General features: G+C 49.0%; 1 protein-coding gene across 1 annotated transcript; it reads right to left on the bottom strand.

The window, feature by feature from the left end:
• Positions 1 to 326: 326 nt before the first annotated feature.
• LOC117849425 (G-type lectin S-receptor-like serine/threonine-protein kinase LECRK3) lies at positions 327 to 3,125 on the bottom strand. The gene has a single exon (XM_034730967.2). It carries the CDS (start codon positions 3,102 to 3,104, stop codon positions 720 to 722), a length of 2,385 nt encoding a protein of 794 aa, XP_034586858.1. The 5' UTR covers positions 3,105 to 3,125; the 3' UTR covers positions 327 to 719.
• Between the last annotated feature and the right edge of the window lie 11,343 nt (positions 3,126 to 14,468).

Here is a 14,468-nt window from a genome sequence, read left to right as displayed (position 1 = left end):
GGTGGGAAAAGCAGGAAAAGAGGGTTCATCTATGTGCACTGAGACGGGTAACCTTGCTCCTTCAGATTTTCAAGGCAATTGGGGGTGGTCACCATCACGTTACACTACTATATACACTTATACAGAGTGTCCTCATCTCTACCACTTCCAGTCCACATCTTTTCAGCAAGTCGTCAATTTCTTCACGGGGTGGGCAGCTACCACCATTTATACTACCACTACCCCAAAAAAAAAGGCATCAACACAGCCCAGCAGAATATATATATATATATAATTATCGCACCAAAACACTCCTCTCTATTTACCTCTGACAAAATAAGCAGGAATATCACAAGTTCACAACTTTGCAAATTAATATGCTGGGATGATAGCGTGGGACCTGTGTCGGCAGATAGCCAAAGTGCCAAACAAGGTAGGAATGCCAAGAGGAGACAATTTAGCAACAGTGCAACACGCCCCCCAAATTAAAATAGCAGGCATCCTTATTATATGCATACGTTTCCTAGGACCAAAGAACAATGTCACAATCTCACAACAACAATTTTCACCTGCTAGGTGTGGAGTTGTGGACACACACCATTTCGTGATGCAACTTACCAAATGATCCATCTCCATAGTACATAATCAGGAGGACCTCTAGTAATCACATCTTCTAGTAATTTCCATTCATCAGATGGAACGCTTTTACCCTCGCAACGACAATCAGAGATATCAGCAGATCAGCTGCTTGCGGATCGCACCAGTGACTGTGAAAATGACGCAGGCGGCGGAGGCCGGCGAACCTCCGCACTTCCTTCCATCATCTGAACGGCGCTCTTCATCGTAGGCCGTGTCACTGGCTGATTCTGCGTGCACCAAATACCGACCCTCACCATCCGTTCCAGTTCCACCTCATTGATGCATTCCCCAGCTGCCACTTGCTTCAAGTTACCCGAGATCACGTACTCGTAGGCCCACTCAGAAATGTTGCATTCCTCACCGGCCAGCTTCAGTTCCATGCTCTTCTTGCAGCTTATCGTCTCGAGGAGCATGACGCCGTAGCTGTAGACGTCCACCTTCACAGTGATTGCAGTGTTCTTGCTCCATTCTGGTGCAAGATATCCACGCGTGCCTCGCACACCAGTGAAAGTCTGTGTCTGGTTCCCTATTAGCAACTTTGCCAGACCAAAGTCTGCTATCTTCGCCACCCCGTTGCTGTCAATGAGTATATTCTCTGGCTTAATATCACAGTGAATTATAGGGCAATCTATCTCCTCATGAAGGTACTGTAACCCCCTTGCAACATCCAACAAAATCGCAACCCTGTTGCTCCAACTAGGCACTGCATCTGACCGGAAGAGGAGGTCCGCAAGGGACCCATTTGACAAATACTCGTACACAAGCAAGCGGTGCATGCCTTCGTTGCAGAATCCCAGCAATCGCACCAGGTTACGGTGATGCGTCCGTGCAATTGCACGCACTTCCCGCTGGAACTCTCTCTCCCCATTTTCCGCCATTCTCTCAAGCCTCTTCACTGCAATGTCCATGTTAACATTGGTCAAGACACCTTTGAACACTGTACCATAAGCACCCCTTCCTAGCTCCTGAGCAAATCCATCTGTGGACAACTCCAGATCCTGGAAAGAATAGGAGCGAATAGCTATGCTCTCGTCATCAAATTCTGAGTCTTGCTGTCGTGGAGCCCTCATGTACCGCGATGGCAGCCGATGCTTGCAGAGTAGCATGGATGCTAAGAGCACAAGAAGTGAGAAAACAGTCAATGCAGCACCTGATATCAGTATGGAGACTGGGCCAGACCTTGTCCTTCTGAGAGAACCTTTGGATTCATAGGTGTAGACCTTCACAAATAGTGTAGTGTTGCTACCAGGAACCATCTTGCCATACCTCATAGGGAGCATCTGCTTTGAGCAGTAGGAGTCAAATCTTGCGATCTCACAGGCACAGTCAGATAGACAAAGATCCTTGCAAGCTTCAATGCTTGTTGTTTGTGGTGGAGCAGCATATGATAAATCTGACCAGCTAGTGTTCTTCAACTCAACCATCGTAGGTATCGGTCTGATATCATCATTAGAGCTATTCCCTGTGCAGCCACCAGACCGCACCTTCCAGCAACCTTTCATGCTTTGGTTAGCACTTGAGAATTCAAAACCAGGGAGGCAAGAGCAGCTACTTTGCCCTTTAGAACTCACATGACAGAAGCTATTTGGACCACAAACGCCTTTCACATCGCAGCGATCACTGCTAGGCTGCAGCCATACGATTTCTGTCATGGGCGCCCTCCCCTGCCTAAAGAACACATGGGAGTAAAGTCGCAATATACCATCCGCGTCCAATGTCAGACGGAAGTAGACATTTGTGTCTGTGGAAGCTTTAGAAGATTGGTTTGTGAGGAACAACACCTTTGTATATGATGCTTTTTGATCGAACATCCATAGTGTGCCATTGGGATCCAAAAAAATTGTAAGGAGGTAGGAATTGCCAAAAGTGCCGGTATTCCAGTATGAGCTATCAGGATCGATTGCGTCAACAGGATACATCACAAGGTTGCCATCTAGCTGGTTGGAAAGGCGATACTTCCCCGTGGCATGGGAAGTATCAGATACACTTGAGAACAGCTGGCTACCTGGAAGTAGGTTCTGACCTGGTAACAAGGTGTCCGTCGGAGAAGCAAAGGTGGACAAAAGGACCTGTTTGTTGATGTCGTACAACACAAAATTGCCAGTGTCCATCATCGCAGCAGAGGCAGGCTGAGTAGAGGTGGCGAATATGAACTTCCCTTGGCTGCCCGCATTAGCTGGAATCCATTGAAGACCACCATAGGTTAGCTGAATTGAGCCACCAGAAACCGGGGGATCATCTCGGTTGGCAGTCCACACAATATTTCTGGATTCGCCGATGATGAGCCAGACTCCGATGGAGAAGCCTTCATCAACAGGATAGAAGCCAAAAGCAAAGCGCCCTGAAGGCGAGACCCAGCTTTGCACACCGCCTGCATCGATTTTGGATCCCAAAGGAATTTCAGTTTCGTTGGCCTGAGCAGCCTTGGCAGGAATAGCTCGGTTGGCGAACAGAATCAGAGACAGACAAAGAATACAAGGGGGCATTTTTCGGGGTGTGTGTGTGTGTGTGGGGGGGGGGGGGGGGGGGGGGGGGGGGGGGGGGGGCGGGCGCAGAGGAGTATTGTTTCTTGGGGCTCTGCAAGATGAACTGACTGGTGCTCAAAGAAGTTGCAGCGCACTAAAGATGTTGGTGGTTCATAACAGTCGACCTGGTCCTAGTCGAAAGTTCATAGTATTGTTTCTTGGGGCTCTGCAAGATGAACTGACTGGTGCTCAAAGAAGTTGCAGCGCACTAAAGATGTTGGTGGTTCATAAATCATGACAGTCGACCTGGTCCTAGTCGAAAGTATGAACTTAGTCAACCGAAAAAAGGAAAAGAAAGAGGAAAGTTCCAATTTTCTGGAGCCCCACAAGTCACATCAAGTGTAACCAACCATCAAAATACAGTTGCGAACTTCAGATGTTTTGAAACAGTGGCAACTCTAACAGGGAACAGTACTTATGGAATTTTCAGGTGATATAATTACATTCAGGTGACAATTAGACTCTTTGAAGAAGGAATTTTGCTATGTAACACAATATTAATGAACAAGCATCATAAAACAACGTTCTCAACAAGCCACGAACTCTTGCCTCAAGTGTTAATGGGGTAACACAATTAGTAACAAATTCAACACCACGTAAAAGCGTAAAACCAAGTCATGTGACTTTGTCAACTCACGCATGGTTCAAAACTTTATTGCAGAAAAGGGAGGTTGAGTTTGCCATCTTACCAAACATGGATAAGACGCTGCCCGACTTTACTGTGACCTATCCACGGAAGATATTTGTATCAAGGTCGGCCCAAAATCAGAATGAAGTGCCGCATAAGAGAAGATGTTGAAATGAGGATCAGGCAATGTAGGGTAACTTATTTAACCAATCACTGAAATCTTAGAGACCCTAAAATTTTGTCAGACGACTAATCAACCGTAGGCAGAGGAATAGTCTTGAAGAAGGAAACGGTAGGGGAATTTTTTGAATTTGTGAACCGGCAGAGATTGCCGAGTTTATATTAATTAATAGAGGAGGGAGTTACAGGTCTAGATCGAAAAAATAAAAAAAGGAACTGTACAAAAATAAAGCAATTTTGCTTTTACAGAACGATCACTTCTCTATATGGCAGATATCGCCCAAGTGCCTTGCCCCCGCTAAAATCCAACATCGTGCTTCCTCCTTGATTTTGTGAAGAAGTTGGTCCAAACATTTAAACTTCTGCTGGAAAACTTTTTCATTGCGCTCAAGAATGATAAGGGATCTTAAACCCTTAAGAGGCGCACCAGTCATAGACCCTAATTGCGTCCACCATTTGCTGACGGATGAAAAAGTAGACCAATCCCGTCTGGGTGGTATGTGGGTGGCCGTTCACTCGAAAATTTTATCCCAAAGTCGAACTGTGTAGCGGCAATTTGCTAGCAGATGCAACAGCGTTTCATTGTGCGTATGGCAAAGCATGCATACTCTTTGATTCGGCCATCCTCTCGTAATTAGACGATCTGCTATCCGTAGCCAGTTTTGGAAGGCTAACCATGAGAAAAATTTGCACTTTGGCGGTGCCCACGTCCTCCAGATGAGTCGCTCCATGTCAAATGGTGCTGAATTTTGGAATTGTGCTCTATATGCTGATGTCGTCGCGTACTCGCCGTGTCGAGTAAGATTCCATGTTATGGAGTCTGGCACGCCTGGGTTTAGTTGGATTGTTCTTGTTCGATCCCAAAGGATAGTGAATTTCGTAAGTTGTGTTGCCGACGATAAATTGGCCACGTTTACGTCGAATATACATCTATCATTCGCTAAGGCGTCCTTGACCGTCCGTTTTTTATTTCTTGAGATGTTATATACCGATGGTGCAATGTGTTTTGGCACCTCCCCTTGTAGCCATGCCGATTCCCAGAATTTGGTCTTCTCCCCATCTCCTAGAGTGATGGTCGTTGCGGCCGCAAACAAAGCCTTGTCTTTTTCGCTGCACGGAGTTGGCATGCTGGCCCATGATTTTCGTGGTTGCTTCCATTCATTCCAAAGCCAGCGGAGTCGGAGGGCTCTTGCAAACTTCTTATCCCTAATCCACCCAGCTTGGTCGGTTTGCATGCCGTGGGCCACGCCACGTTGCACTTTCCACGCGCAATTTGGTCTGTGCCCGTCCATAAGAAGCGTTTTCGTCGTCTATCAATTTCTTCTAGTATTGAAGCTGGAGCATTTAGGGCGGAGAGGTAATAGATCGGTTGTGAGGATAATACAGCCCAGACTAGAGTTCTTCTTCCCGTTGGGGTGAGTAGTTTGCCGGCCCAACTCGCTAGTCGGATAAACTCTGGAAGTTAATCTTCTGTAGTTTGCCCAGAGATAAAGGTAGTCCAAGGTATTTAACCGGGAAGTTGGTTCTGGCTGCCGGGAAGGAAGCGAGGATGGTGTTTAGGTCGATCCCGTTGCAACGTATGGGTGCCACCGAACTTTTGTGAATGTTGGTGCTTAGTCTTGTGATGCAGTCGAATTTGTCCAGTAGCTCTTTGGTGTTGCGAACATAGACTTGTGTTGGATTAATGAAAGTTACCGCATCATCTGCATGCATGTAGCGAGAGTCTTAGGCGAGCATAGTTTCCTCAGTCTAGATAAGGCCCCCATTTCGGTTGCTAACTGAAGCAGTTTCTGTAGCGGGTTGCCCTTGAACTGAAACTGAGTGGTTGTCCTTGATGTGAAGTTAAGGCATTCATCGGCACCTAGCCGAGCCAGTCAATGCACACACACGGATGAGTACTTCCTACTAAAAGGACTAAGGGGGTGTTTGGAAAGGGGGTGCTAAACTTTAGCACCCCACCTTTTAGCACATTTTAGCACTTGAGCTCCCAAACAGGAGTGCTAAAAGGGGTGTGCTAAAGTTTAGCACCCCCATTTTCTTTAGCACACCCAAGGGGTGCTATAAGGTGCTAAAGGGTGCTAAAAGTGGTCCCAGATCCACCTTTACCCCTGTTGCCCCTCCCGCATCCTCCTCTCTCTCCGTCTCCCGCAGGCCCGCCCGCTTCCCCCTCTCTCTCCCTCTCCCGCAGCCCCCCCTCCCGCATCCCCCTCTCCGTCCCTCTCCCGTGTCCCGCCGCCAGATCCATCCCGCCGCCATCCCAGTCCCGCCGCCCACCCCCGTCCCGCCGCAGTCAGGTTCTCCCGCCAGCCCTCCCTCGCTCCGGTCGTCCGCGTCGCGCCGCCAATCACTCCCGCCGGTCATCCCCTCAATCCAGCCGGTCATCCCCTCACTCTCGCCGGTCATCCCCTCCCGCCCGTTGTCCACTGCCGACACCTTCACCTCCCGCCCGTCGTTCCCTTCCTGCACCTTCTCCTCCCGCCCCTTCTCCCCTTCCGCCACCATCCCCACCCGCAGACCATCCCCTCCCGCCGCACCTTCATCTGCTCCCCACGCCACCCCCTAGATCCATGTCCTCCTCAGCCCCCGGCGTCCGCCACCGTGCCCCCAATCTTCACCCGGTGGTCATGGACGGGCATGGCGACGACGGGTTGCAGGAGTTATTCCCCCAGCCAGATCCACAATTCCCCCCGGCGGCTTCGATTTCTTGTCGCAGTCGGAGTATTCTCGAGCTCCCCGTGAAGGCATGGAGGCCCTGGACCTCAACTCTCAGGCAGAGGAGTTCTTCGACATCAACTCCTACTCCGATTTCCTTCGCGGTGACGGAGTACCCCGGGGTCGCGAAAGCCGTACCCTCGGCTTACGCGTGCCTCGTGCTGGAGGACGAGGTGGTGGTCGCAGCAGAGGAGGCGGCGGCAGCAGATCTGCCGGCGGCAGTAGAGGAGCCGGCGACAACAGATGTGCCGGCGACAGCAGAGGAAGCGGCGGCGGAAGAGGAAGCGGTGGGAGCAGAGGCGGCGGTGGCAGCAGTGGGGGTGGAGGGCGTGCAACGCGCTCTTTGTTCTCATGTGCATTGCCTGAAGATGGTGCTGGCAGCGGAGGTCGTGGCGGTGGCCGCGGATGTCGTCCACGAACAAGTAGTGGTGGTGAAGCAGCGGCCATTGATGCAAACAATGTAGTTGACATTGATGAACAAAAAGGCGACGATGCTGCAGATCCTGTTGAAGTTATCTTCCCCGGCTCTAAGGTATTCTGTTGCAACTTTACTGTTCTTGATTGTTACACAATTTCGATGTATAGGAGCTTTGCCTGAGTTGAACTGCATATCTTTGTTAAATTCGATGTGGTAGCTTTGCCTGAGTTGAATTGCATGGTTTGGTTAATGTCGATGTGGTAGATTGTTGCATAATTACTAGTATTTCAGTAAGAGTCCTAGCAATTGTGCATGTGTGCCTGTTTTAGTTCCAGTGCTGATTTGAGAATGTGTCTTGCCTGTTCTTACTAGAGGAAAAGTGACAAAGCTCAATGGACAGAAATAAATACTGCTTTGTTATGTGATTTGTGCGTAGAGCAAGTTAGATGTGGAAACTGCCACAAAGGTACCATGTCTGGAAGAGGATATAAGATAATTGCAGACAAATATTGTATTGCTACTGGATTGAGGCATGACAAATCCTAGTTGAGGCACCGAATATATCAGCTGAAATCTATGTTAGGATTCTAGAAAGAACTGCAAAGGAGAGTGGGCTTGGCAAGAATCCTGATGGTACTGTGGCTGCCCCAAAATGGTGGTGGGAATTACATCTCAAGGTAAGATGCATAGGATTAATTTCCATGCAGTTAACTTTTATGTGGTGTGGCTGTTTGGACATGTCTAATGTGAAATTGCAATTGATTTGAAGTGCAAACCACACTATGCTAAACTACAATATGGGGCTCCTGTCTACCTTGATCAGCTTGAGGAAATATTCCAAGATGTTGTAGTCGATGGGTCGACCTCATTTGTGGCTGAAGTTGAACAGGAAGAGGAAGAAGATGGGGAAGATGCAGACTGTCAGGATGATGACCAGGATGGGTCTTTTTATGACCTTGATTACAGCCCATTGAGCTCTAACAGCAAGAAAAGGTCAAGCACAAGCACCAGGTCCACTGCCACCAGTCCTGGAAAGAGGTCCAAGAGCCCAATAGTTAAGATGATGAATAGCCTAGTTGCTAAGATGTCGGCATCTGATGATGCCACACATATGGTATTGAAGAGTGTGGAGAGTCTTAATCAATCTATCAGTGAGAGAAGGCACAAGACGACCAAGGTGACAGTGGTAGAGGATGTTAAGATTTGCCAGCAGTTGGCTCTAGAATGTGGGGCATCCTTTGATAGTAAGGAATTCTATGCATGCAACGAGATCTGTAGAGACCCATATTACAAGGAATTCTTCTGTCAGCTACCTTCTTCTGAAGTAAGGATGACATACTTGAAGAGATGGTGCCAGAACCATAATATTGTCTAGTTAGGAATGTTATGTTAGGACTGCTATGTGGCTGTTTGAATTTTTATGTTTGAACTTATGTGGCTGATTTGCACCATTATGATTGAACTTTTATGTGGCTGCTTGAACTATTATGTTTGAACCTATATGTGGTTGATTTGAACCTATATGTGGCTGATTTGAACCATCATGTTTGAACTTATATGTGGCTGGTTGAGTTGTTATGGGCCTATTTGCATCAATTTGTTCTTGTTAATTTTCTTTAATAATTGGTACTGTCTTGGTTGTGCTGCATTAGGATGGGGTTGAACCTATGTATGACTGTTTGGACATGTGAAGTTGAATTAATATAATATGTGGCTGTTAAGTTTCATTAATAATTGGTACTGACTTATTTTTGCTGAATTAGGATGGGGTTGACTATTTTTCAAGTGATTCAGATGAGGAGCTTGCAATTGAGGCTCAAACTGTCTTGAATATGGCTTTCATTAATCGTAAGAGGAATCATGAAATGTTGCAGACGGCACTCATGATCGGTATGTACTATGACACTTACATGCACAAAGCTCCAAGGAGGGTAGCCACTGTATCGGGTATAGAATGGGTTCAGGAAACACTTGCAAATAGAACCTCGTGCTACAACATGTTTAGGATGTCTTGCCAATTATTTAATCAACTTCATGACTTGTTGGTCGACTCATATGGTTTGAGGGCAACTAGAGGAATGTCAACGATGGAGGCTTTAGGAATGTTCCTATGGATAATTGGTTCGCCCCAGTCACTTAGACAGGTTGAGGATCGGTTTGTGCGGTCTTTGGAAACAATAAGCCGCACATTTGAAGCGTCCCCACTTAAGTAGAGACTAAATGTGATACAAATATCAGTCCCAGGAGGCTGATAACACATTTATTCGACAGATAATTCAGTTACCGTACAACTCCCGAGGGAGCGGGCGTGAAAGCCACGCAGCGATAAGAAGTAAATAAACAACAGCGGCTAACCAAGCGACTGCCAAAAGACAGCACTCGGGACTACACGGCAGCAGCAGCATCTTCGAAGGGCCAACCCCACAGGCAGCGTTGGGTGCGGACACAACCTCTACTCAAGGTCTTCGACGATGAAGTCCGAGTCTTCCTCTATAGTAATGAAGCAAGGGTGAGTACGAACGTACTCAACAAGTCCAACCCCATCCACGGAGGGGGATACAAACAAGTATATGCACAGGATATAACAAGGATAGGCTAAGGTTCATTTGCAATAAAGCCAGATTTTCAACACATGCACGGGTTTGTTTCCAAACAAGTTTTTGGTAAAGCTTTTCCTTTAGTAACCAAAATATGGACTGGGGTTGATCCTACACAAAGGATCCAAATTTTATTGCTATCGGACTCCCCGTCCGCCATAGCTCACGGCACAGCTGCCGGACACTTCCGAAAATCCAACACACACGCACGCACGCACGCACGTGACCCACCATGCCCAAGTGCTAGTTATGTGACCAAGCCGTAATTCGTCCAATGCCGTGGACACGGCTACCCGGATAGGTTTTAACTCTGCAGAGGTTGTACACTTTTCCCACAAGTAGGGTACCGCAGCACGATCACCTTAGTGCCGGTGCGGATCCTAACAAAGCCATTACCCACCTTAGCTAAGACTGGCTAGCCCTCACGGGAGCACCCAAGGGTTCACGGCTCATTCACGAGATCGTAACCGGGATCTAAGTCACCAAGATCTTATTCCTTTTCCATGGGCTCCCATTGCTCACCAGCACCCCTGAAGACTAACAGTTCAGCTAGTGGGATTTATGTTAAGCCGTTGCCCATACAACGGTCGGGTGGTTGCACGATGGTTGAATTAGGAAAGATGACACATCAAATCGGTCCTTAATCACGACAAGATGGATATCTCCCGATATTGCTCAACCACCAAGGTACGAGCACAACACCCTGGCATCCCACACAAGGAATATCCATCCATCCTGTCTACACATCCTTTTCCCTTGAACCCAAAAAGCCATTTTTCTCGCTTGCACACACACACACACACACTTATTTTCCGAATACACCATTGTAATAATGATTGCAGTTAAGTAGTAATTTCCTAAGCATTCTAGCGGTGGTTATCGACTAAATAGAGCGTGTCATATTTAGAGACAACCATAGGATAACAAGGAATGTTCATAACAATCAAGGGGTGGCTATCCAACCATGTCTTGCAATGAAATAATATGCATTTTGTAAAACAGGCCAATAGGTTGTGTTTGAAAAACTAGGTATTAAGTATGCATCAAAGGGTGAGATTGGACTTGCCGTCTTCAAAGCCTTCCGGGAGTTCCGGCTCGTGCTGCTGGTCCTCGGGCTCGGGCTCGCGGTCAAACTCCTCCTCGGGATCCTCCTCGGGCAATCCGCGATCTACGGCACACACAAACGGACACACAAATAAATAAAAGAAAGATCGATTTTTAACCGTGAGCTCCGAACAGAAAACGTGAACGGAAAATAGGTAGAAAGATTATTTTTGGGAAATTTGGATATGGATCGGCGAAAGTATTCCAGAGGATGACGTGGTGAAATTTGGGATTAATTGGAGGAAGTTTGGCGCATGAAATGACGGGTTAAACATGAATTAGGGGCTTAAACGGAGGTTTAGGACTTATTTATAATAAACCAGGGACCTGTTTGTAAATACTTTTGGAGGTGGAGGGGCTTATCTGCGAATAGGTTTATGAGAGTGGTGGAAGGACTATTTCGCGAATAGTGGATTTGTTGGGGTTAGATCAGAATTGGGACCTTCTTCCCCTTGGGCGCACAGTGCATAGGGGAGAGGGAGAGGGAGAGGGAGGCACGACCGGCCTAGGGGCGGCGGCCTAGGCTCGCCGGCGGCGAGGATGGGCGGCGGGGAAAGGTGGAGGAGCTCGTGGAGGCCCCATTTTCCTCCCCTTACCGTGGGTGGCGGCAGGGGAAAAGGGGCGGCCGGCGTTGGTCTTCGGCGGCGGCGCTCGGCTCCGGTGGCGGTTGCTGGCGGCGGCGGTGGGCGGCGCGCAGGGCCTAACACGGGCGGCGGTAGTGCTGGAGGATGGGGTGGGAGGGTTGGCCAGGCGCCGGGCCTTTTATAGGCCGGCGAGGGGGAGGTGGCCGGTGTCGCGGTGGGGTCGGCGGTGGCGTGCACGGACGGCGGGCGGCGCCGGAGGGGGCCGGAGCGGGCGGTAGGGGACGGGCCGGCAGGGTGCGGCGGGCGGCACGGCACCGGCGGTGGGGTCGGCCGACGGTGGTGCTGGGGCGTGCGCGCGGGGTAGGGGCGGCCAAGCGTCGGGCGAGCGGTGCAGTTGGCTAGGGCCGGCTCGGGCGCGCGGCCCGAGGGAGGCAGCGGCGCGGCTGGCGCCGGGCCAGGCGGAGCGGGCCCCAGGTGCGCTGGGGGGGGGGCGGGTCGGCCGGCGGTATGGCGCCAGGAGGGGCGCCGGGGAGTTAAGGAGCTGGGGCCTGGTGGTTCGGGCGCCAGGAAGAAGAAAGAGGAAGAGAGAGAAGAAGGAAGGAGGAAGAAGGAGGAGGAAGGAAAAGAAAAAGAAAAAGGGGAGGGGAAAAAGAGAAAGAAAAAGGAAGGGACCGGCGGCGACTGCGGCACGCGGTCGGAGCACGCGTGCGGCGTCTGACAACGGCACGCGGCGGAAAGTACGGGCACGGATAAAAAGGTAGGGGTCGGCATGGGTGCCGGGACGGCGAAATCGCCGGGGAGATTTTCGATTTCCGGGAGCTCAGCGGTAAAAAGATTTTGAAAGCGATTTTTAATGGATGATTTTAGTTGGTGATTTCTGCGGATGTTACAACATTCGATAGTGTTTTGTCCAGTGTTCTTAAGCTAGCAGTACAAATTATTAGTCCGAAGGATCCTGAATTTAAGAACGTGCACAGAAGATTGCAAAACCCTCGATTTGCTCCATACTTCAACAATTGTATAGGAGCTATAGATGGGACACATGTACCGGTTGTGGTGCCAAGTGATAAGGTGGTTCAATATACGGGAAGATATGGATATACCACACAAAATGTGCTGGCTATTTGTGACTTCGACATGAGGTTCACATTTGTTGTTAGTGGATGGCCAGAATCGGTACATGATATGCGGGTGTTTAATGATGCCATGAGCAAATATGGTGACAAGTTTCCACATCCTCCTCCAGGTACACAACTTCGTATACGATAATCTCTTCATTTTTACTAATATGGACACGAGTTCATGTACCTGACAAAGTTATTTTCTTTTGTAGGCAAGTTTTACCTGGTAGACTCGGGGTATCCTAACCGTCCGGGTTACCTCGCACCATACAAGGGTACAAAGTACCATCTCCCGGAATTTCGAAGTGGCCCAATGCCAAAAGGTATGAAAGAGACATTTAATTACGCACATTCGTCCCTTAGAAATGTTATCGAGAGGTCCTTTGGAGTTTTGAAGATGAAGTGGAGGATTTTGTTAGGTATACCAAGTTTTCCAATTCACAAGCAAAGCAAAATAATAGTAGCATGCATGGCAATTCACAATTTTATTCGAGAGAATGCTATCGCTGATACGGCCTTTGATATGTGCGATCGTGACGAAAATTTTATTCCTATGGCCGAACCATCAAACCCTGAAGAACATGCGACGAATACCCAAGCAGGGGACGAAGACCGTAATATGAATGAATTTCGTGATGAAATAGCTAATGGTTTGTACAATAGATTGTAGTTTGTTTGTGTAGTTTATTTGTATGGTTGTGCTGTAATGACATTGACAATGCAGTGCTACTCATTGGACGATGAAAATAAATTTGAATGTATACTTCACTCACTGTTTGCGAATGAAACCGGCAAGAAAAAAAAAGGTGACTGCGTTACACAGGCAAGAGCACAGAGCCAAGTGATCAGCAGCGTTGCACAGCCACAGCGCAAAAAAAAAAGAGCACACGAGCAGAGTGGCCTTGGCGCCAAAAAAAACGTAGTGCAGCAGCAGCTACAACTTGGCGGCAAAAAAAAAAAAGTAGCGCAGCAGCAGCTACAACTTAGCGCCAAGTTGCCTTGCGCAGGAACAACCAGAGCTTGGACAGGCGGAGGGGTAGGATGACATAATAAATGAGGGGCACTGTTGTCATTTGCTATCAAACGTGCTAAAGTTTAGCACACCATCCAAACAGTCCAAGATGCTAAACTTTAGCACTCTATTTCAGGGTGCTAAACTTTAACAATGTGCTAAAGTTTAGCACTTACTATCCAAACAGGCCCTAACAAGGGATTCTTCTGATGAACGAAAGCTGGATGAATTCTGATCCTGTGTACCTGGAGTCATGAAGGAACCAATGCTGTTTGAAATTCGATGGGTGTCCATGCAGCAACTGCGCTGAAGAGGCCTGTGGACAACGAGACCACACGATCAGCCCAGACCCAACCTAGCTAGCCTAGCTGATAAGCACACACTGAATTGATTACGTGTTCTCGGAGCCGCGATTTTGACTGGCTGGACTCACGCCCGCACTGCCGTACGAGCGTTGGTGACGGTGACTTGTATTTATAAATTATAATCACAGGATTTGAACAGATGAATAAGCCAGAACCGAGTTGAGTGCTCACGAGCTCAATTGATCCATAAGATTTCCACTTTGACGGGGGGCCTTTCTATTTATTTATTTAATTTCTTCCCTGCTGACGGGGAGAGAAGGGTCGCCACGCCGCGTGCCCGCGTTGTCGACACGGACAGCCGACGGGCGACGGCCGTACCCGGACGTGTGCGCGCTGGCTAGCAGAGCATCCTCCACGTGCCTACCGGGTCCCTCTCAAGTCTCAACCATCCATCATCCTCCGATTCGCTCGCATCCGCCTGCGGACTCCTTGCTGGACTGCTCGTGCCGGCCGACCACGGAGAGACTGGCGGCCGGGCCCATCAGGCGGGTGTGCGCTGGGAAGCGTGTGGACTCTTCGGCCGCCGCCCGTCACTGTTCCCTTCCCTTCCTTCCTGTGCGCCTCGCATTCGTTGCCGTTGCGTGGCTTTGTGGTGGCCAGGCCA

The sequence above is a fragment of the Setaria viridis genome, chromosome 3 (genome assembly GCF_005286985.2).
Source record: "Setaria viridis chromosome 3, Setaria_viridis_v4.0, whole genome shotgun sequence".
In the NCBI taxonomy this organism is placed as follows: Eukaryota; Viridiplantae; Streptophyta; class Magnoliopsida; order Poales; family Poaceae; genus Setaria; species Setaria viridis.
The sequence above is the reverse complement of the archived record's forward strand: the minus strand, read 5'-3'. Positions and strand labels throughout refer to the sequence as shown.